Genomic DNA, 23319 nt, shown 5'->3' with positions numbered 1-23319 from the left:
AATCCACAAAAGTGTGAAATAGATTATAGAGAGTAGTGTAGGTGTATCACTTGGTGAGAAATTTAGGTTTTGGGATTTTTAGTGTGTTGTGGATGGAAGCAAGATGGGGGGCACAGGTTGCTGTCCTGGGTTTCTTCTTCATGCTTCTTCTTCCTTCTTCTTCATGGTTTTGGGTGACATTTTGTAATTGGGCAGAAAAGTCCACATTGCAGCCTCTTAGGGATCAGTTTTTGGGTTAAATGGGAAAATAATCCAGGTGTCAGTTCTAATTGGATAGTTTAGTCTTAAAAGACCTTGTAACAGGAGATTGTTACATTTTGTGCCTTCTAATGAAAAGCTGCCGTACTCACAGTAGTGAAACTGTTTTACTGATCAGAAATAATAAACACTTGAGTCCAAACATGAACTACCATCTCAAGTGCCTTCAACCCAGAGCCAGAGAAACCCACAAGTGGTACCCCCACACCAGACCTGATACCAGCACTGCCCACCTTGCACCAGCCCTCTCGGGAGGCACCACGCTGTGTTCCCATCCCCTGGGTGCAGGAGCCAGAGCACTCTCTTCCCCTGAGAAGTGAAGCCACTCACACCCCAGTCAGGTTCATTCTCTGGGCAAGACTGGATTGATGGTGGTGATGTTATGGCAGCCAGCTGAAGGGGAACCCAGTTCCTCCATTAAACTGATCCCACATACACCTACCCTAAGAACCTTTGAGCAGCACAAACAGGGAATTTAAGGCACTTCACCACCACCAAGCACAGTAGTACCAGTCTCAGGCAGGTACCAATAATTTTAGAGTTCACCTTGCACAGACCCTTCCACAGCCAGGCTTAGGAAAGGGTCAGGGACTGCAACAAATGACATGGGGCACTGAAGTCCCAAAACCACTCCAGACACAGCTATGGAGAACTCATGACTTCATCCTAAGGCTGCAAGTCTTAGGATTCAGCAGAGTTATTTCCGCCTAATGCAAGAATTATCAGAAATAAACATCTGGAAAAGCCCAGAGGGAAAAGTAAATTGCTAAACTGAAACATACCCTCCCCACAAAAAAACCTCAAACTGTCAAGCAGTGTGACAGCTGCACCACACCCACTCCTCCCTGAACTAGACTAGAGGGTTGGGATTTTTTTGGCTAAGAGGCATTATTAACTATTTGATCATGGTCTGGTAGCTGCAATTTGGGGCCATCCAGCTGCAAAGAGCCTCCAATCGATGATGAAAAGCAGCTGCTGTAACAGTGTCCCCCTGGCCCCTGTCCCCCGAGGACCAGAGCTGGCTCTCACGTGCTGGACAGCTGGAAATTCTTACACTGATATGCCGTGAGAAAGCAGTTCCCACTCCTCAGCTCCCCATACAGCACCATTCCAGGGATTGCAAGGGGATAAAGTTCTTCCGTCATGGGATTCATTCAAGCAAGGCTGCCGTATTTCAGGGACTGTCAGCAAGGAGCACATTGCTTCAGCTGCATTCCTCAAAACCTGATCAGACTAAGACATTCCAACCTCAGATTCACATCCCTACAGGAGGTGCATCCCCACTCAAAGCAGCACTCAGGGTACCATTAAAATTCTCAATAATTAGCTCCAAGGCAGGAAGGAAAAATCCATCTAGCACTATTACAGATCCCCTAAGGAATCCACTTCCTGCTAAAGCAGATGATACAATGCTCCTTAAACCATCTCCTGGCTACTCACTTGCTGCAGTTTCCAGGGAAATTACAGCTCTTCTGAACAAGGGACAATATTGTCCCTCAATTATTCACAAAGTTCAAAACTAAGGTCAAGATAAAGATTTAGAAACAGTTCAGGAAACCGTCTGGGTGGGGAGAGGGATAAAGTTGCAGTGTTACAAATGTTTCCGCTGTAATAACGCCCCCAAAGAGCATCTGTACAGAGCACTTCAAAGAAAATCACCAGAAAGCACTGCTAATGAAACTCTTCCATGCTCTTGGCATCTGCCCAGCTGCTCCCCACAAATCCCCATCTCCTCCCCAAAGCCCCTTCCCCCAAGAGACAGCAAGGCCTCATCAGCCTCATTTTATTACTTCTAAACTCTTGACATTTCCTCTGGGGTCAAACACTCCAGACTGAAAATCTCCTGTGCCCAAAGCAGCACTTCAGAATTCTAAGTCTCCAGAAGAACCTGAATTTCTCCAAGATACTCTTCCCAGGTCACATCCCCCAGTATGTGTCACTGTGCCACAGGACAGTGGGAACACCCAAGGGAGACAGGTCACTCCTTGAGAAGAGGGCTCCATTCCTGCTCCAAGCTGCCAGACAAACCCATGCAATGGAATAGTGACACAATTCTTCAGAAGTTGTTCTTCTCAAAACTAACAAAGTTTCAATATTTCACTGTTTATGCAGAATTAGACATCATCGTTCCCATGGGTTTCCTCACCATCCCCAGTCAGGATACACAATGGTAAAGATTTGTGGCTGCTAGAAATACTGTTCATGGTCATGGGAGGTCCTAATTATTTTCTCTGCAATGCCCAGCAGATTGAAAATTTTCTCCAGATGTATAAAAATGGAATTTGAAAGCCTCAAGAGCCATAAGATTATTTCCCCCAAGCCCAGAAGGTTTATATTAAAAATGTCATTACCAAAAAAAAAAGCGCCAAATCAGATGCATTCAAGATCAAAAATTCTTTGCACTGAGACTGAGAAATATAGAAACTTTTTTTTATTCCTGATAAATACCACATGAAAGATTAACCAATAAAGTCTTTATATTTACAGAAATAACCAAGATTCAGATTCAACTGCTTCCCTCTAATCATCTCCCCACGTCAGTCTCCAATGCAAAAGCAGCCAAAAAAAGCTCCACATATGCTCCTTGCAGGGCTGAGACTCATCTAAAGCTCTAAAATATGGGAAACTATGGGAAACAGTTCAATCTGCACAGTTCCCTGAATAACAAACTGAAACAAAAGCAGTTGTCATGTGCATTGTCCCTTGGTCATTGTCTTGGTCTTACACTCTTGAAAACCCATCCCTCTGCTGTACATTGGATGTGTCCAGCAAAAAGCACAGATCTCAAAATAAACCTAAATAAATCGGGCTTGGAAAAAGGAAGCTGTAAAAAAAAAAAATCTCCTTTATGCTTTTGTTTTTGCAAAGCCCACCCCAAGTTCTTGTTGGTGTTCAGGCTCAAAGTCTGCCTCTTCCATCCTCCCTGGGTGCTGGAGCCCAAAATGTGAGCCCCAGCCCCCAGAGAGCCTCAGAGCGCGTTGTACTCCACACATTTGGATGGGTCTGTTGGGAAGTGCTTCTGGCAGATGGTCATCAGCCTCTTCAGCCCCTGGGAATTAACAAAACAAGGACAATTCTGAAGTAAGGCTGCAGCTGTTGAACAAACTTAATAGCCTACAGTATTCTTAAGCTTAACAAGAAGAACTAAAAAGAAAAGGCTGCTATTTTGAGGTTGGGATTTTGGTAGTTATTCTGTTTAAAGTTTGAGGTTCTCTTCATATTAAAGGAGTTTGTGGCATAACAAAAAAGGCTACAGCTTCAACACTATCTGCTAAGATTCACAGTGAAGGATCACACTGTGATCCTTCACTGTGATTCACTGTGAAGAAAATGGGAATTCTTCATGCCCTTCTTTAATTCTTTAATCTCTCTTTATCACCAAGGGAACAAATGATATCATAATTAAAGATATTTTCAAGAAAGCTGAATATTAAAATTCATTCTAAAGAGCAAAAAGGAATTTCAAAACAAGCTGCAGAACCAAACACTTCTCAGGAGGAGAATTGTGGACACAGGATATCACAGAGGCAAAAGGAGGCAATCAAGGAGAAAGGCAGAATGTGGACTTCTCAGTTCTTTCAAGGCATCAACTGCCAAAAACCAACATGACAGGAACCCTGTGATAATTTTCTTTCAAGTCACACAGAAAAGTCCAACAAAGAAGAAAGCCAACTGCTGTGGTAGAAATGTAATTTAGCAGTGACACTGTACTCCAAGATGGCAGAGACATGTCCCTGTCATGAGACTCTCCTCATGGAAGGCAGCTCCTCACTCAGGGAAAAATGATTCAACAGGATGATGCTTTGGCCTTTCTCATGCAGACAAGCATGGAAAGTCTGTCCCAGCACCATAAGGACTCCTTGTTTGGGATGTTCTCACTCCAGAGTGCTGCAACCAGGAGCATGTTTGCTTCATGCAGCTGCTGGGAGCACGAGTAATAAACACCCCATGCTCCAGTTTGAACCAAACTCGTCAAACAAGACCCAATATTTAAAACCAACATGAAGAACACACATGTTTAAAACCAACTTTGTCTTGCTGTTGCAGTGAGTTGAGTAATTTAGAAGCAGAGGTATGGAATTCCCAGTGGGAAGATGAACTCAAGGATTTCCTTGGCCAACAGAGCCCCAAAAGCAGAGAAGGGACAAACTGGGGATCACACACATCTTCCACAATGTTTTATGTTTTGTGTGTTGTGTTAAGAGAGACCAAGCAACACTCCAGAGTAGAGATCTTTCTGCCCAGGAGTGGCAAATGGACAGAGAAGGCCAATTACTGAGCAGCCTGGACTGGAAGGTTCTCCTGCCAGGGGAGCTGGAACTTGACAGTCTTTGAAGGTCTCTTTCAATACAAACCATTCTGTGACTCTATGAATTATTCACCATTATGACACGTGGATGAACACAGACCACAACAACATTATTTAGTTTAAAACTATTTCATCCATTAAATCCTTCCAAGCATAAGTCTGTCTTCCAAGCAAGAAACCTGTCTCTGAAGATGAATAATCCACATGCCAATTTTCACCTTACAAAATAATTGGTCAAATTTAATTTGCTGTCTCTGTAGTGTCTGGAGCCCCCTGTGCCTTCACAATGATATTTTTTCATGTTATGCTATTAAAAACTAGAGTTGAAGAGAAACCAAAGGTTTTAACTGCAGCCCAACTACAGAGACTCAGAGCAGAAGGGAAGTTGCATTTTGCAAGCAATTCCCTTGCAGACATCTGCAGAAGCTGAAAAGCAACAGGAGTGCTGCTGCTGAAGAAGGAAGACATTTATAAACCTTGCCTGTCAAGAGCTCTGAGCTCCATGATGCTGCTCTGGAGGCTTTAGAGTTAACCAGAAGGTTTTTTTATCTCAATGAAACTGCAACTGGCAAGAGCCAAACACATTTAAAAATACCAAAAGAGAAGGCTTGTTTCCTGCGACCTGTCCACCTGCTGTGTGGAAAGGGCAGAGTAGAAAAACAGCACTGCTGTTATTTCCACAACCAGAAGTCCACATGAGTATGAAGATGCCCAGGAGGAACTAAGCCTGGAATTCTGAGCCCGGGTTCCTGAACTTATTAATGAATGCATTTATCTAGTTGCTGAAGTAGTCAGAAGGACTGAATTTTACAGTATTAAATTCTGGGCATGTTTAAAGCATGAGTTAAGCAGTGAGAGGCCTCAGGAGAAGCAAGCTGTCTTCACAGCTGCTTTGGTGTTCATGCAGGATCACAGCAGTTCAGAAAAACCCATTAGACTGTTCCTGGCCCATTACTGAAGAGCCTCCAGGTCCTGGATGAGCTACTGTTAATTGGATGTTATGCTTGAAACAAACTAAACCTGTCCATTTCTGGGACCCTTCCACCACATCACCTGATGTTACCATGACACTGACGTTTCTCAAAGAACCCCCCACACAAGCAGACCTGTTGGATTTCCAAAGCTGCCATTACCTGTATGTATTTCCTCTGAGTTTCATCGTTGAGCACGTGGGCCACGTGCTTGGAGAAAATCTTCTCGCGCCCGGTCCGCGCGTGGATGCCGACCATGGTGACGCCGATGGGCCAGGGAGCATTCCCTATGGCCATCTGCAGGTAGGCATCGTTGGCCTGGGGAGGGAAGGGCACCACTGAGCACCACAGCAGCTGCACCACACAAAGCATTTCTGCACTGCCAGGTGCAGATAAACCCCATCCAGTGTCCCTGATCTGGTGTCACTGCGTGGTATCAACCAACTGCACAACGCGCCTGCCCGCGTGGAACTCTGAGGGAACTTTGCCTTATGAAAAAAAAGAACTGGATAAGGCAGTCTGGTTATCTTGACCAAAACTAAGGTTTACTGGGGTTATTTTCAACCCAACCATCTCTGGTTGAATAAGGTTACATTTGTAACCATGCTGAAGGCCAGAGCAGTAGCAGCAGTGAATCAATCAGGAATTTCCCCATCAAGAAGTGCAGATACTGTTTTAAAGCTGTAACAGACAACATTTCTGGGGAAAAACAGGGATAAACTCAAAGGGAAAATTAACAGAAAGAAAGGCAGAAAGGAAGAGAAGTATAGAGCTTAAAAAACCCCAACATAACAACTGAGAACCAGCAAGTGACAGATACAATTACAGAAAAAACCTGAAGGACGTGGAACAGGACATTCCTTCTCTATTAGAGAGCAGCTACAAAACTCACTGATAAAGAGTTCATTTATCACCTCGTGTTCAGAAACTGGACAATAAGAAGCAGCAATCATGACCAGTGGGTGCAGATTCTTTCCAGCCAGCACTGAACAAACTGGGAGGTGAATAATGAACAAGGCAGGGGTGGCAGACAGGACAGAGCTTAGTCATCACCTGCACGAGGCAGAATCTGAACAGTCTTAGTGAAATACCTACTTGCTGATTTAAATATACTTTTGTGATGAAACAATATGTGAACATGCAATTAAAGACCCTTGCAGGACTGTCACACCAGGGTTAATTAAGGCTGAGTGGACAACTTGCATTCTTTGCCTGCTGTCAACACGTTGATTTCAAAATTAAATCTTACAAGCTTTTCAACTAAAAAAGCAGCCAAAATCTGTGGCTGACAGTATTCACTAGGGTGCACAAAGCAAGCAGCAGGCAAAAAGAGACAGAAGACAAAAGCAGGCAAAAAGAGACAAGTCACTTAGCAAGTAAAATTGAAAAGAATGTGAGTATCTGTAAAAGCATTAGCCTAATGTAAAAAAACCAAAACAAAACAACAAAACATCCAAATGTGTACTCAAGTCATCCAAAATCTCTGTGAAGTTTACTTAAAGGCAAGCACCTCCAGGAGAGAGAAGCACTGCTGATTAACCCAGAGATACACCACATTCCTGCATGCTTATTAGTTTGAGAAGGTATTGGAAAGGGAATTTCCACATAATTATGACAACCAAGAGGAAAAAAATGCTTCAAAATAAAATCCCACTACCATACATCCCACATGTTCAGTTCTGCTTCTAAACGATTTTGGATTAAATTTGCCTCAGGCCATACAAAGTTTTTTTCAGCATCAAAAGCAGGTTTGCTTGCTTACTTGACAAATTATGCCAAATCCTCACAAGAATACTAAGACTAGAAATTTAAAGAAAGCACAAATAAAAGACAGCTCAGTTTCCTCTGCATATACAAGCTGCTTCAGCAAATGCTATTGGTATTTCAGTTTCACTTCTGAAGACAGCTACAAATAAAATCTAATACTGCCTTTGATCTTGTGTCCCAAAGTACTTCTGCCTCCTGCAGTGAGCAGAATTCATCCAAAAAAATCTTCTCATTAACTTACCTCAACCTTACCAGGCCACTTAATGTGAGTGTAGACAAAGAAAGGGACAGTGCTTCATATTCAATAACTCAATTAATTTTTAATTAATTAATCATCAACACCCTATTAGTACTCAATACCTTCATTTAACCTTAGAACATGAGGTTTCCCCTTGAGGAATGCCTCTGCAACTTAATATACCCATCTCTGAGAAAAATTTTCTTCATGTTTACAAAGCTGTGCAGTTTCATGAAGCTCAAAAGATCAGGCTGTGGATCAAACACTACTTAGAGCCCAACATTTCACAGCCATTTTTCATTTTGTTGGGATAGATGTTATATTTCCAGCTATGCATCTTCAAATGAAAAAAAGTATGGGAATGCTGAAGGAATAAACTCAATCATGTGCCTCATATTCAATAACTCAATTAATTCCTAATTAATTAATCATCAACACCCTATTAGTACTCAATACCTTCATTTAACCTTAGAACATCAGGTTTCCCCTTGAGGAATGCCTCTGCAACTTAATATACCCATCTCTGAGAAAAATTTTCTTCATGTTTACAAAGCTGTGCAGTTTCATGAAGCTCAAAAGATCAGGCTGTGGATCAAACACTACTTAGAGCCCAACATTTCACAGCCATTTTTCATTTTGTTGGGATAGATGTTATATTTCCAGCTATGCATCTTCAAAATGAAAAAAAAAAAAGTATGGGCATGCTGAAGGAATAAACTCAATCTTTTACAACCAGACAGCATGAACATGACAAAAGGAAAAGTACAAACAAACATACCTTCACGTATTCTCTTTGCAACATAAATTTAATAATATCTGTTATTGATTCTTTGATGTCTGCAGGAAGTGTCTACAGGAGAGAGGGAGAAGAAAAAAAGACATTTAGTTCAGAACAGCAGCTCAGGAAAATCATCTTACTCAGCATTTATGCAAAGTTTAGCAACTACCCTTGCTTGAGGAGTTGCACAAAGGAAAACATGTTCATTATTCAGATGCAGGATCTGAAGAGGAGAGGTTAAGCAGTTACACCTGGTAGCTGATGGCAAAGTGCAAAATGCAACCCCAATTTTCTGTCACGTTTGCAACCCAGGGAGCAGGTGCTGCTTTAAACAGCTAAAAAAGCAGCGAGTGGGCAGATTTCACTGATCAAGATAAAGTCAGAGCTGGGTGTCAGGAGCTCTAGATACAGAAACTGTCACCAATCCACTCATCCCCTCTCCTGGAAAGGGCCCTGATGCTGGGTGCTGGAGAGCAAGGCTGAGGGCATCCAGAGGTGCTCACCCTTTTGCGGAGCTTCCTGAAGAGCGGGCGCAGGTAGGACTCGGTCTGTTTCTGCGTGGCGCTGTTCAGCTTCCCCTGCACGCCCCGCTTCACGTAGTCCTCCCTGGCATTCAACTCCTTGGCCCAAACTCCCAGGAGGAACTGCAGGGAGCAAGCACATCTGTGTCATGGTGCCATCTAGTGACTTCCCGGCACATCAGACAGAACACAGGGCTAAGCAAGCAAGGCAAAGTGAGTTTTTTTTATCTGAGTTAAGAAGGTAAAACCTTTTTCAGAAGGATAGGCAAGGAGGGACAGGAGCAACTCTCTTATCTTAAATGTACACACACAAATTAAAGTTTCAGCTCTTGCTGTGACTTTGATTACCACAACAGTTACACAGGCACCAGCTGACTGGGCTGAGAGGCAACACAGGTTTCTTGGCAGGAACAAGGAAACAATTTCCTGCCATCCACTTGAACCTGTGGACTTCCTTTAAAACTCTCCAATTTCACTAACAGTATCAGGTGACATTCCAATTCAGCTTGCACTGTTCCAAGGAAACTCCTCCAAAGGTTTTGATGCCACAGTACTACACAGAGGCAGCTACAGACAACTGCCTCAAATATCACACGAAAATCAAAACCGTATTTATTTTGTCTGGAAAAGCAGGACCAGATTTTGAGGAATGCTGCTCTCCCAAGAGCTCTTTCCCAGATTTGGCACAAGTCACTGTTGTGACTAACAAAGGCTGTGGAGTGCCAAGCATTTCAAAAAACCCACATCTTACACATAACATGTGAGATTTTCCTCTCAAGCAGCTGAAACCCACCCTTCTATTCTTGAAATGTATCTGCATGGCATTAATAATATGACACAAGTACAGAATAATTAGAGTTTGTTACCTTCAAGAACTTTGTTATGATGTCCATATCATAGTGATCATCACCCCGTCCTAAGGATTCTCCCAAAGCCTGGAACAGGGGGGAGAAAAGGGCCATTATTTCTATTTTGTCTAATCTGCCAGCACCACCACAGCAGAGCATGGATCACTGCACCACAAACTGCAATAAATTCCACAAGAAATCCCAAACACTGGTCACGAAACAGGTACAAATGCTACTGAAATTTGTTAGTCTATTAAAAACATTTACATCACAATGGCAATATGATTATTTCTGCAAAGTCAATGCAACAGTAATTTTTCCATCATTAACTACTAAATTATTGGCATAATTAGCAGCTGTCTGACAGCACTGCATTAAGGGGAAATGTGGGTGCACTGCATTTTTTGAGATCCCCAAAGCCATCAATTAACCTAATTATTTTGTTATGCTATTTCAATTCTCTGATGTACTGGGGGCTTTTTATCATTTAATTGCAACTGTGAATTAGGGGGAACAAATTAAAAAAAAGAAAAACCCAAAACCAAGCAACAAACCACTTTAAAAGCCCAGCTGCATGCTCCAATTCTCCACCATCCTGCCAAAACCTCAAAATTGTAAATACTAACAGTAAATTTTATAAACATTTTCCACTAGGTATAGTTCCATTTATAATCAATTTCCATTGCCCTCATGTTTCCAAAGTCAGTTTTATTTTTAAAAATCTCCTAGATTTGGAGTCAAATTCAATGAAAGCCTTCATGCTCAAGGCAATGCAGTTAAAGTAATATAAAATTAAGACACAATGTTTTCAAACTTTTTAGAAAAAGATTGTTTGCATGGCTCAAACCAAGCCTGCCCTACTAACACAAAAAGGGGTTATTTTGAGAGCTAACAGATCAAGAAAATGCAGCTCCAATACTGCTGCTATCCACTCTGGTACTGCAGTTATTTTAAACCAGAACCCCTGGCACCATAACAAAAAACCCAGACTATTTTTTAATAATGATGTATTCGCTTCAGCTTTCAGTTATAAATCGTATTATTTCATAAATACACTTTTGGAAGGATGTTATCATTTTCCACTAGGTATAGTTCCATTTATAATCAATTTCCATTGCCCTCATGTTTCCAAAGTCAGTTTTATTTTTAAAAATCTCCTAGATTTGGAGTCAAATTCAATGAAAGCCTTCATGCTCAAGGCAATGCAGTTAAAGTAATATAAAATTAAGACACAATGTTTTCAAACTTTTTAGAAAAAGATTGTTTGCATGGCTCAAACCAAGCCTGCCCTACTAACACAAAAAGGGGTTATTTTGAGAGCTAACAGATCAAGAAAATGCAGCTCCAATACTGCTGCTATCCACTCTGGTACTGCAGTTATTTTAAACCAGAACCCCTGGCACCATAACAAAAAACCCAGACTATTTTTTAATAATGATGTATTCGCTTCAGCTTCAGTTATAAATCGTATTATTTCTTAAACACACTTCTGGAGAAGATTAACTTCTGCAAAGAGTTTTGAAGATTAAGGGTAAAAGTCTTCAGCTCAAGTTAATGTGCTTTTCAAAACATTATCCTCAAATACCAGGTGCTGAATGCATTTCCTGGCACTCACTCTCCACTCACTCTCACAAACACCACAGGATTCTTTCAGAACAGAGCAGCCATTTGCATTCAAGTTTTTGGGACACATTATGTCTGCACTAATATTTCCTGTGGTCTGCCTCCTTCTGATGCTCTTTTTTTTTTTTTTGTCCTAGATGTTCTTTCTGTGTGTCTATTTTTCAGAGTCCTTCTTTCTTGTATAGGGAAAATTAATTGGTACCTATTAATTGGACCTTATTATGCTCTCAAATATTCATTGGAAAGGCTTTGGCACTTATGACCAGGTAATCTATTGGAATTAAATTCTCTACTTCTGAAATTCCTGGAGAATGAATGTTTACTGTATCACTGTCTTTGCAGGCAATGCCTGTCCCCTTTGGGATGCAGTGCTGTAAACAAAGACCACTTGAGTTTTCATTTGTCTCTTGTAGGCACCTACAGTGCAACTCCAGGCTTGGAAACCTAAATTTTCTCCTTAAGAATACTTCAAAATGTGTAAGTCAGCTTGAAAAGAAGACAACTTTTTCTAAACAATCCTGAAGCTTCCTCACAGCAACACACTACATCTGACACCCCTTAGTTGTGACCTATCCCATACTTCTAGTTCTTCAATAGTAGTATTCTCCTCGTGGACTTTCAGGTCATTCTGGGAGTCATCATCTCCTGCTTCTTGGCCACCCACAATTTCATTCAGATACTGCTGATCAATCTTATCCAAAGCAGCCTTCAGGTCATTTCTCAGGCCCTATGAAACAGGAAAAAAAAAAAGAGAGACTGGTTTATTAAAAAACCCCCAAGTAAATAAAAGCAGTTCAGCACTGTCACTGTGAGCATCTAACTTCTGTTTAAGGTGCAAATTCTGTAAAAACACACATAAGGGTTTAGTCTTGTTTGAATTTAACTGAACTCCAACAACAGTTTGTGCTTCAGCACTTAAAAAAAGCAGGTGCATGAACTTCAAGCGCTCATACCCATGAAAAATACTTTTTACAGTATTTTCACCAAAAAAAAAGCCTGGAGGATGGAATCAGCCTCTAGAACTTTCTTCAAGTTATTTTCTCCAAGCAATGCACTGAACCACCCCAAAACAAATGAAAACCAGACCATAACCATCATCAGTTCTACAAGTCTTCACACCTGCCCTGAAAAAAAGCTGTAAATAAGTCTCACTCCTTCAGTGCCAGACATAAAACAATAACGTTGTTTCCTTTTATTACAAATTACTTAAACATAACAGAATGTTTTATTATAGATTCACTGCTTAAAACCCTCAACTTCAGAAGAGGTGACTAAAAAACCAGAATTAAAACCACATATATAAAGTTAAAAGGTTCTTTCAAATAGAACACAAAACTCACCTTAACCACAGTTGAAGGATTTGCCTTCTCATCATGAGACATAAAATATAAAGCTCTATAAAGCACTATGACATTTCTTACCCTCAGATAAATTCAGCCACTCCACAGGGAATGGATATGCACAGTTACTTCCCCTCTTCCATCATCATACTTAGCTGTCTGGAGCATTTCTATTAATCATTTAGTTACTCTAAAAATGTCTGAACCACAAGGTTGATTGACAAAGCAACATGCAGAATCCCCCTAGACAGCAACAGGAGTGACTGAAACATGTACCAAAAACCCAGCACAACCCTATTTATGGGCTCTCTATTTCCTAATCCTGCTCCTGTCACAGATGTCACTGGAGGGAAAGCTTTCATTAGCACAGCTTTTATTTCTAGATCTGTTTATCTTTATTTTAAAGACTTGGAGAGGAAAAGGTTTCCCTTTTATGGGCAGCCCCAGGAAAGACACTGAAAACAATTCAGTTTGCCACAAATTAGGGAAGAAAATTTTAGGGAAGAAAATGCAAATTGTCACTCTGTTAGTAAGGCTGTAAATTTGGTTAACAGTGAATGTAAAACAAACCTCAATTGTGTCTCCTCACTTAACTGATCATTTCTTAAGATAAAATGAATAAATTAATTATATCTTCAAGTCAGTTTTTGAGCTCACGGCTATTTCAAAGGGAAGAGGGAAAAATGACACTTCCATAACAAGTTATTGCTCTGGAATCCAGGGATTTGAAAAATCTTTTATATCCCAGAGAGAAAGTATGCAGTCCTGCTCTTACTCACCTGTGCCTTCTCAAGAGTGCACATCATCACAAACAGAGGATTACTTTAACAGTAAATGACTGTTCTCTGCTCATTAAAAAGCAGGGGCAGAACAAGCTGGGGTATTAGTGCCACCTGAAGGCCCCTTTTCCAAGTGACAAGGGCCTGGTAGGTTTCTAGAACTGAACTCTGTAACTTAACTGTAATTGTGAATAAAACTCCAATATTTAACATAGTTTCTCAGCAAATTTAAAAAAAGAAAAGAAAAAAGAGGTAAGAACACATATTCTCTTGGATGTCTATTAACCTCCTCCTCCTGAAAATTAACAGTTACTGAAAATGATTTTCAGTAACTTGTCTAGGGTTACTTACACCGTGAATAAGTACCTAGGAGCCAGGCTTACCTTGTTCACTTCAGGTGCAAGAATTTCTATCTTCCTCAGCCGCTGAAATGCATCATAATCTGTTTCTCCAAACAGCCTGATGGGCTCACCCCTCTCTCGTAACCTCCTGATAACCTGAAAAGAATCAAAGCACTCCCTGACGCATAAAGGAAGCAAAATAAAATCCAGAATGACAGATTTATTTACTTTGCTTAGAATAACAAGCTGAGCTGGACTGGAGAGGAAATGGCAATATTTTAAGCAGTTGAAAAACGTTCCAGACACTTTACAATCTAAATATAAAATTCCCACGGTATTTCAGTGAAAGGTCATTCCAAATATTACCAATCCAAATTCTGCATAAAATCCCAGGCTGTTTGATACAGCCAAACTTCTTCCTGCTCTGACTTGTTCAAACAAATACACAAAAAATCATCCCTCTGGCAGAGCTTAAAAACCACTTTCAAAATCACAAAGGAACTTGACAATAATCTCACTCACCTATTTGACTTGGCAATAAAAATACAAACTGGGCTGCAGGTTGTCCCAGCACAGCTATGAGATGATCTGCTGAAAACCCCCATCACTAAGCATTTGGGAAATATGAAGTCCTAAAATCTAATGGGATAGTTACTTTAAAAGTAGATACAACAGAAGTGAAAAAGCCTCCCTTGACTTGATTCAAACCTCAAACCAAACACAAAACCAACAACCCCCTTTACAAGTCCTGTAAAAACCTGAATATCCTGACAAATTAAGGGGAGGTGTGACATGCTTGGATGACCTCAGTTGTGAATTTCAGTATTTCCAAGATTAGAGTGTATTCCGTACTTCTGAACTTCCTGCTCCTCCTTTGGGGTGTGGATCTGTTTGTGAACTTAAGTCCAGACAGGCATTTTTATCCTTAGAAAAGGCAAAGAACATCCCAGCTGCTCTGGCTTTAGGACTGTTTCTTCTAGAGGCTAAGGTGAACTTCCAAAACTTGGTTTCTAAATTTGTGCTCAGACCAACAAGTTACAAAGAAAAGAAGCTCAGGGAAAAATAAATCTTGGAAAAAGTCAGCATGCCATCTTCAGTGCTATCCAAGAATAATGCTGATATTCAGAGTATCTCTCTGAAAGATCTGTAAAATGTTATAAAAATCTGTGTAAATCCCTATAACAGAGAGGCTCTACCCACCTCCACCTCCCTATGCATTCAACTGGACAGCAGAGCCCTGATAAGCAAAGATGATCATTAATTGCTGACTGCAAAAATGGAAGCTTATTAAATAAAACTGCCATAAAAAGTACAGTTCACTGGATGAAACAGCCCTAACAAGGAATTCCAGGTGCACCTGCTGTAAACTCAAGGAGTCATTTTATGGTTTTTGATTTTACCTCCTGTCTGGAAAGAGTCATTGGTAACTTTTCCTCTGCCAGTTCGAGTTCCAGCACTGGATTTGATGTAGCCAGTGGTTTCTCCTCCTCTTCCTGCTGCTGTACCTACATTCAACAAACAAAGTTACTCATGTGCCATGGAAACAAACCCACATATTGACGAGAAATGATGGCAAGATACAGAACTCTGGAACACAGACTTTAGTATGACAATATAAACCTTCAGTTTCATAGTTTTATGGTCCATAATTGCATCTCACAAAACAATAAAAGTTCTTGATAGTATCAAGCACTAACACTTCTGCAGGTTGCAGGAAGCAGTCTCTCCAGCAAACAGAAAGGACAATTGCTGAAGTTTGGCTGTCACTTTAGCAAGCAGATGCCAGCACTGGTGCCAAAAATAGCAAATCCACCCTCTGCCTGTTGATTTCTGCCCCTGTTCCATCCTTCTCTTCCATGCAAGACCATTTGCACCAATGTGTGATGAACCACAAGGGGGAAATTATTCAAACAGAAAATACTCTGACAAACACAAATACTGGTACTGTTCCCAGCCTGCTTCCCTTCCTCATCCAGCTTCCCAGGACAGACAGAAGGAGAGGAAGGGAAACCCCAGGGCAGGGTGAGAGTGGGGCTGCCTCTCCCAGGGTCAGTGTGAGTTACAGTGTTCATTACCTGCAGCCTCAGCAAGCTGAGCACAGTGAGCAGTGAGCCACAGTTTCTGTTGGGTTTTCAGAGGTAATGAACCTCCCCAACCTTGTTTTAGGTAATGCACCTCTCTTAACAACCTTGCCAGTTTCTTACAGGTAAAAAAAAAACCAAAAACAAAACAAAATAGACACAACTCCTCATAGGAGCAGGATATCCTTAACAACTCCTCTTAGTCTAAAAGAAGGTCCCTGAATCAAAGAGAGCATCCCTTCTTAATTATTCAGTATTTTAATAATGCACAACAACTCTTTGATCCAATTTACTTTGAGACAGCAGCCATGTAACTCCAGCTCCCTGTATAAGCTCAAATTCAACACTTCTGACAGCAGGAGCAGATTGCTGGTGGTAACATTCCTATAGTAAGGAAACACCTTCAGTGCTCACTCATATCTTGTTTTTTCTTAATTTCCTTTCTGTACTTGCTAAAAGGGAAACAATCCAATGAATGCTAGAGCAGCCTGCAGCATTCCCTGTGTATGGGCAGCCTGTATTTGGGTTGATCAATCCGAGGAAGGTACTGGACAGAATTTTAATTTTTTTTTAATAGGCATTTTATTCTTTCAGGACACAGTGCCAGCCTTGCTCAGGTGTCAGTGTGACTCTGTGTGGCTGGCAGGATCCACCCCTGGGGCTTCAACTACAAGATTCAGCAATTTCCGATGTACAAATCCACACTCAATACTGTATTAGCAAACACAGAAAAAAATCAATCCTACAAATATACATGTTTGGAATGATCAAGGGAAAGACAATTGAATCAATGTTTAACACATAAAGGGAGGGGGAAAATAAAATTTCTATCAATGCAGAGAAGGAGGAATTGACAGGGGACAGAAAATATGGAAATTATGGTGCAATTTTTTTTTTAATATAGTCCCAGAGCAGGAGGATACATACAAATTTTAACTTACAAACATTCTTGAACTCATAAAGAGACAGCACCACTGGAAAAAAATATTTGTTCCATTCTGTCAGCTGGACTCCAAGTTATAAGCAATATCTGTACCACTGTTATTTTGTTTCAGTGCTTTCTTCAAGCAAGTGAAATTATTCCAACTTATTAAGTCTAAGCAAAGAAAAAAAGCACCTGCATTTAAAAGGAAATCAGTCTGTGTTCCATGTCTCATTAACAGAGTAAAGAACCAATGCAGAAATCTGGGAGGCTCTAAAAAGATACTAAATTTAACAAAGTAACTTATTTTAAAACCATTGTCGGGGTTGCATTTCACACGCAAACCGGTGCTGCAGCAGCACAGGTAACCCCAATTTAACCACAGCAGGCTCTGAAGAATTCAAGCTACTGCTCAAAAGGCACCAGGCAGGCATTTGCACTTGGGAGAGCAGCTGCATTCAGAGCTTTCCCATGACTTCAATATTAGCTGCACATTCCGAGAGTCGTTTTGGCATCGACGTCCAAATGTGCACAAGCAGATCAAGGTTTCAGAATAAGTCACCAACTGGGTAAAGGTCACTTGAAAACAAAGCTCCTATTTGTGCCCTCTAACAGCAAACAGGATTATGAAACTGTCTTCCCAGGGAATGCATCCCCCCTCCCAGACACCCGTCAGGCAGGCAGGCAGGCACACACACTTGTAAAAGACAACAACATTCTTTCCATTTCACTAAACTCTTGCCCTGACACCATTCCAAGGCAGATAAAGCCTTCCACATCACCCATTTGTTGCAAAATGCACCCGAGGTTACCAATTGTTTCTAATATTTTGCCAGCAAGAACATAAATGCTGTTGTTGCACAGCTTCAGTGCTGGGTGGTTAATGGCCAAAACCCAAATACAAATTTGGGAGAGCTGGCAGATCTTTTTGATGCACACCCACACTATACTGATTTCTTTTGGACATTTTGACAACGAAGATGGGATAAAATTATCCAAATGTATCCATTTTTCTCAATAAGGGGAGGAAGGTGGCTGTATCAGATCCAGTGTTCATGCCTAACAGCACAATTTAATAAGAAAGGAAGACAAGCTTTGATCCCGAGCCACTTCATGCTTTCCACAAATAAAAACAAACAAACAAAAAAAAAGAAACAAAAGCCAAACCATAACACAAACTTAAGTAGCTGTATGTCATGCATATCTTTTCCTGCATTGAAAATGGTTTTGGAAAGTCATACCTCTCCAGGTGGCTTCTCATTTACAGGCTAATGTATAACATTAACAGATTGAACAAAGAACAACAATTATCATTAACAACATTGATATCGTTGATTAAAAAAAAAAAAAAGAAAAAAAGCAGACTTCAAAATAAACACACCAAGTCCTGGAAGAACAATTTCCATACCTTGTAGCCACATCTCTGGAAGTAGGCCTCCTCTTCCTTTTTAGCTAACTCACTGCGTTTGAAATACTTCTTATTGCCCTAAAAGAGAGGAGAGTTGTAACCAGTTCACACTTTTGCATGGCTGAGCAAAAATGGCTCAAACTTCCTTACTTGGCTTGGTGAATTCAGCTACATCCTCTCCCAGAGATGCCTAGCTGGAAGCACCTCTGAAATCAGCAATACAGAGTTACTTTGCAGGATACATGCATAAGCAGAATGAAAAAGTGATTAAAGCACAAAGTGATTGCCAGCACTTTAGAAAACCCAAGTTTTTTGTCACGTAAAGCCTCGGTGGTCTCTGGTGTAAAGCTTCACTTCAGACATGCACAACCAGGCCAGGCTCTTTAGATAAACCACACTGAACACATCATTTGACATTAAATCAAGGAGGTGGCAGAGATCACCTTCCTACACAGCATTTTATAAGCTTGCTTGTGGGAGCTTTGTAGAAATGTGCCTGAAAAGACATTCCAGACACACAACAGCTGGGAAATGTGGACACCCCAAAGCATTTTCCTTGATTAGTACAAGCTACAGCTTCTTCCTTCACGCTCTGCCTGGCATAGAACAGCCTGCACCTCCCTCCTTCAGCCTCTGATGCCACAACCCAAAATCAGACACCCCTGAAAGGGGCTCTGCTCTACTGTGGGGTTTTTAGGCACATACAGAACTCACACCCTGCCTGGATATGGGGTTTTTAGGCACATACACCCTCCCCGGGTATGGGTTTTTTAGGCACACACACCCTGCCTGGGTATGGGTTTTTTAGGCACACACACACTGCCCGGGTATGGGGTTTTTAGGCGCACACACACACACTGCCTGGGACACACCCTGCCCGGGTATGGGTTTTTTAGGCACACACACCCTGCCTGGGTATGGGTTTTTTAGGCACACACACACTGCCCGGGTATGGGTTTTTTAGGCACACACCCTGCCCTGCATATGGGGTTTTTAGGCACACACACACACACTGCCCGGCTATGGGGTTTTTAGGCACACAAACACTGCCCGGATATGGGGTTTTTAGGCACACACACACTGCCCTAGATATGGGGTTTTTCTCCTGGGTATGGGTTTTTTAGGCACACACACACTGCCCGGGTATGGGTTTTTTAGGCACACACCCTGCCCTGCATATGGGGTTTTTAGGCACACACACACTGCCCGGCTATGGGGTTTTTAGGCACACACGCACTGCTGGGTATGGGTTTTTAAGGCACACACACACTGCCCGGGTATGGACAGATCGCGCCTGTGGGGAGGACAGAAACCACCCTGCTCACCGAAGCTCGCACTGCCTTTTCCCATCTCTCGGTGCCCGAAATGACCCAAACCAGCCCCAAAAGCCCATGGAACACAGCGAGGCTGAAGCCAGGCTGCACCCCCGCCCCCAACCCCTCCCGGCTCCTGCCCGATCCCATCCCGGCTTTGGGAAACCCGGCCCTGGGCCGCTCCGCGCGCCCTTCCCGGCCCATCCCGGGCCGCTCCCGCCTCACCCCCGCCGCCCTCCCCCGCTCCCACACTCCGGGCGGCTCCTGGTGTCCATGCCGGCCGCCCTCACCCCCAGGAGCTCCTTCTCCTCCAGCTGCTGGCGCTTCCTGCTGATCTCCCGCTTGAGGATGTCCATGGCGGCCTCGGGAAGTACCGCAGGAAAACAACGCCGTCACTTCCGGGGCGGCCGCGGCGCCGCGCGGCGCCCCCTGGCGGCTGGGAGGAGCGGCGGGCCCGGGGCCAGGTCAGTCCCTTCCCCCCCAAGTGACAAGTGACAGACGGGAGGGGATGGCCCAAATTGTGCCAGGAGGCGTTTAGATTGGATGTTAGGAAAGGTTTCTTCAGTATCTGTGTAATGTCGTACTGTTGTTGGAAGCAGATTATTTAAAGCGATACACAGACATTATAATGACAGTAATTATGAGACAGAGCCAAAACATAGCTGCTTTGTATCAAGGAATGTAGCAAAAGAGGTGGAATGTGATTTTTACAGGGGTCTTTCCCTGTTTCAGTACAGCTGGTTTTACAAAAGGGTGCTTGACAGGTTCTTTAAAGAGAGTCTGCGTGCAATTTATTCAGCTGTCTTCTCTGTTTAGCTTGAAAAATCTTTGGGGAAAAGTCTCTCTGACTGTGTTTGTACAGAGCCTCATGCGATGGGCCTTGGCTGCAGATGACAGCTAATATCAGATAAATCATGGCCTCAGGAAAAATTTCTTCTCCAAAAGGGTTGCCAAGCCCTGGGACAGGCTGCTCAGGGGAGTGGAGTCACAGTCCCAGAACTGAAAAGATCTCTAGGTGTGGGATGTGGGGATGTGGTTATTGGTGGACTTGGCAGGGTTAATGATTTGATTTGATGCTTTAGAGGTCTTTTCCAACCTAAATGATTCAGTGAGGCTGGTTACTGGCCAGGCACATGGGTGCAAATGCCATGTAGGAAGGCAGGATGCCTGTGGATCTGGTATCTGCTTCCTTCAGGCAGCTGGAAGGGACTGAGCTCCTCAGAGTGCACATCCCACAGCTAAACGCTTTTGTCATCAGCCTCTCAGCATTTGTGACACAGATACTAACATCAAGAAATCTTGTTTTCCTTATTTATCTGATTTTCTCCTGCTATTTCCATCTTGTGGCTTGTAAAGTCCAAAGGGTCCAGAAAACCAGAAAAGCTTTGAAGAATGAGTAAGAACTTCTCTCAGGTGTTTTTTCACCTTTAGGTCCTCGCAGATTTCTTCCTTGTCTTTCCCCATTTTCTCCATTGCTTCAGTTGCTGTTTTGGAGAGCTCTAACCACAGCTGGCTTTTCACCCACTTTGGATAACCTGAGCAGTGTGTCATGTCTCTTCCTTGTAGAGGATGGCACAGTGGTTCACAGGGGCTGTTTAACCCCAGGCTGGAGGGTTCTGGATTTAGAAGTCGTGCACTGCTTTGCCTCAGGCTTGAATGCAATTGCTTTGCAATGAGGAAGCAGGAACAGCCCTCCTACACTCCTCTAAAAGGAAATTATATCACATCTGATGCTGATGGCATCCAAGAATGTCTGTATGAGTCCTGGGGGAATGCCCACACTGGGTAAGGGCATCAGTCAGGAGGCTGTAGGAATAGTCTGGAGTGCACTTTATAGTAAGCAAATCCAGATGCTTGTATCAGAGTGGCAGCTGCCCCCTCATTTACTCCAGAGCCCACACCTTAGACCTGGCTTCATTTCCTGCTGCACTCTGACACTGGCCCGGTTTTGGCAGGGATACAGGTAATTTTTTTCCTAGTATATCTAGTGCAGTTCTGTGGTTGGGATCAGGTATGAGAATAACTGATAACACACCAATGCTTTAGTTTTTGCTAACCAGAGTTAGTTATGTACTAAGTCAAGGACTTTTCAGCTTCTCATATCCTGCCAGCAATGAGACTGGGGGACCAGAAGGATATTCCATACTGTGTGGCATCACACTCTGTGTATAAACTGGGGGGAAGGTTGGCTGAGGGCTGCTGCTCAGGAGATGAGGAACTGGGTGGGCATCGCTCAGCAGGTGGTGAGAAATTGCATTGTGCATCACTTGTTTTGTGTATTTGGTTGTTACTATAATAATAATAATAGTAATACTATTATTATTATTATTATTATTATTATTATTTTCTTCCTTTGCCCTCCCATTTAACTGTCTTTCAATCCAGAAGTCTTCTCACTTTCACTCTTCTGATTCTCTCCCCTACATCCCTCTGTGGCTGGGCAAAACTGAGAGCCTGTGCACCACTGGGGATTAAACCACGATAGACATTATATTTCAATTAAAGACAGTACAAAAGGAAGGAGGAAAGCCAACTCACACACAGTATTTGTGAGAAAGATGCAGTTACTCTCAGGTGACTCTTAGACCAAAGCTCCCCCAGTTTTTAAAAATAAATAAATAAATAAGGTGTCAGGGAGAGGTGAAAGGGACAAAGAAGCAGCTGATTATGTTGGTGATTACATTGGTGAAACAACTTTGGCAAGGTTGGAGAGTAATGCTGTACCTCTAAAAGTTCCCTAAAAGTTCATTACTACTGATGATTTAACTTTCCACAGTTGCTCTTTTTCCAGTACTTCTGGTTCTGTGCTCTCTTGCCTCCAGATCAAAGCATCCTGTAATGTAAATCCTCTCTGTGATCAAGACTTTGTCTTGTCCTATGGACAAGAACTGGCAATCTCCAGAGTACTACATCTGCCAAAAGAGTTACTGTATGCATGCAAATATGTAGTTATGATGGTTCTGGTTTTTTGAGGACATTCACCAATATCTCCCCCCAAAAAAGGAAAGACGGGAAAAAAAAACATTGGTGCCATCCATCCATTTGAGATTTCCCTTCTTGAGGGGATTACAAAACCTTCTAATCTATAAGAGGTGATATCTTTTTTCTTTCACTGGCACCTCATGAAGAGATCCACTCTTGCTTCCTGTCTGATCTCCAGGATGGCAAATCTGTTTGATTCCTCTTTGCCGTGAGGTCAGGGCAGCATTTTCTGAGGGACGTGGATTATTGAGACGGCTGGGTCGGGTCTTGACTGGACACAGTTCAAAGCTCCTCTGTTCCTCAGACCATTTTCCTGAGGCAGTATCTGTGCTGGCAATTCGCTGTGGTCCCTGCTTGCTTTGGTATGGATCTCTCATCCTCTGACTGCCCCATGTGCTCCTTGGCTCTAGGGTGGGTGTCTGGAGCTCCACTTGCTGGACAAACTCATGGTGCTTATGAAAGCTCACAGTGTGAGATCTCATCCTTGGATCACATCATGGAAACTGTTCCTCCACACTGCAAAAGGATTTCTCCAAGTCTCCACCATCCTGAGGAGCCCTAAGAGTGGAAACTGTTTAACTGTGCTGTGAAAGCAGACAATTCCTTCCCTGTGCCAGTCCTTCATCCATGCAATGATCCCTTAGATGACATCACTGTATAAGATATTTTTAACACAGTGAAATGTGTGCTTTTCCAGCTGTATTTCAAATTATCAGTTCATCACACATGGCATTACTCTAGTCATTAAAGTCAATTAGATCATTGCTATAAATCCAAAGCTTGACTATTTGTTTTCTACTGCTCCTGTTTTGCTTTTCAGGGCAGTCCTGCTGGTTTGGT

At 42.4% G+C, this 23319-nt stretch overlaps 1 protein-coding gene across 2 annotated transcripts; it reads right to left on the bottom strand.

Moving 5' to 3' along the window:
* Positions 1 to 2667: 2667 nt before the first annotated feature.
* PRPF18 (pre-mRNA processing factor 18) lies at positions 2668 to 19903 on the bottom strand. Of its 2 annotated transcripts, XM_039730898.1 has the most exons (11): positions 19788 to 19903; positions 18185 to 18262; positions 18018 to 18044; positions 15174 to 15278; positions 13816 to 13929; positions 11894 to 12040; positions 9709 to 9777; positions 8825 to 8965; positions 8322 to 8393; positions 5701 to 5856; positions 2668 to 3307 (listed from the first exon to the last, which is right to left on the bottom strand). In XM_039730898.1, exons 1-11 carry the CDS (start codon positions 19851 to 19853, stop codon positions 3227 to 3229), a joined length of 1056 nt encoding a protein of 351 aa, XP_039586832.1. In that variant the 5' UTR covers positions 19854 to 19903; the 3' UTR covers positions 2668 to 3226. The 2 variants fall into 2 exon arrangements, with proteins under 2 accessions (XP_039586832.1, XP_039586833.1); XM_039730899.1 differs by lacking the exon at positions 18018 to 18044 and having other exon boundaries at positions 2815 to 3307.
* Between the last annotated feature and the right edge of the window lie 3416 nt (positions 19904 to 23319).

This window comes from Passer montanus, unplaced genomic scaffold, assembly GCF_014805655.1.
Source record: "Passer montanus isolate IOZ18808 unplaced genomic scaffold, ASM1480565v1 scaffold74, whole genome shotgun sequence".
Lineage (NCBI taxonomy): Eukaryota > Metazoa > Chordata > Aves > Passeriformes > Passeridae > Passer > Passer montanus.
This window is presented reverse-complemented; position numbering and strand designations above follow the sequence as displayed.

Excerpts from the sequence above, each read along its gene's own strand:
- PRPF18 (XM_039730898.1), bottom strand. The coding sequence starts at position 19,853 with ATGGACATCCTCAAGCGGGAGATCAGCAGGAAGCGCCAGCAGCTGGAG. Across the intron at positions 18,263-19,787 it reads AGGAGAAGGAGCTCCTGGGG|GGCAATAAGAAGTATTTCAA; the intron begins GTGAGGGCGGCC and ends CCTCTCTTTTAG. Across the intron at positions 18,045-18,184 it reads TCCAGAGATGTGGCTACAAG|CCTGTAAATGAGAAGCCACC; the intron begins GTATGGAAATTG and ends GTTATACATTAG.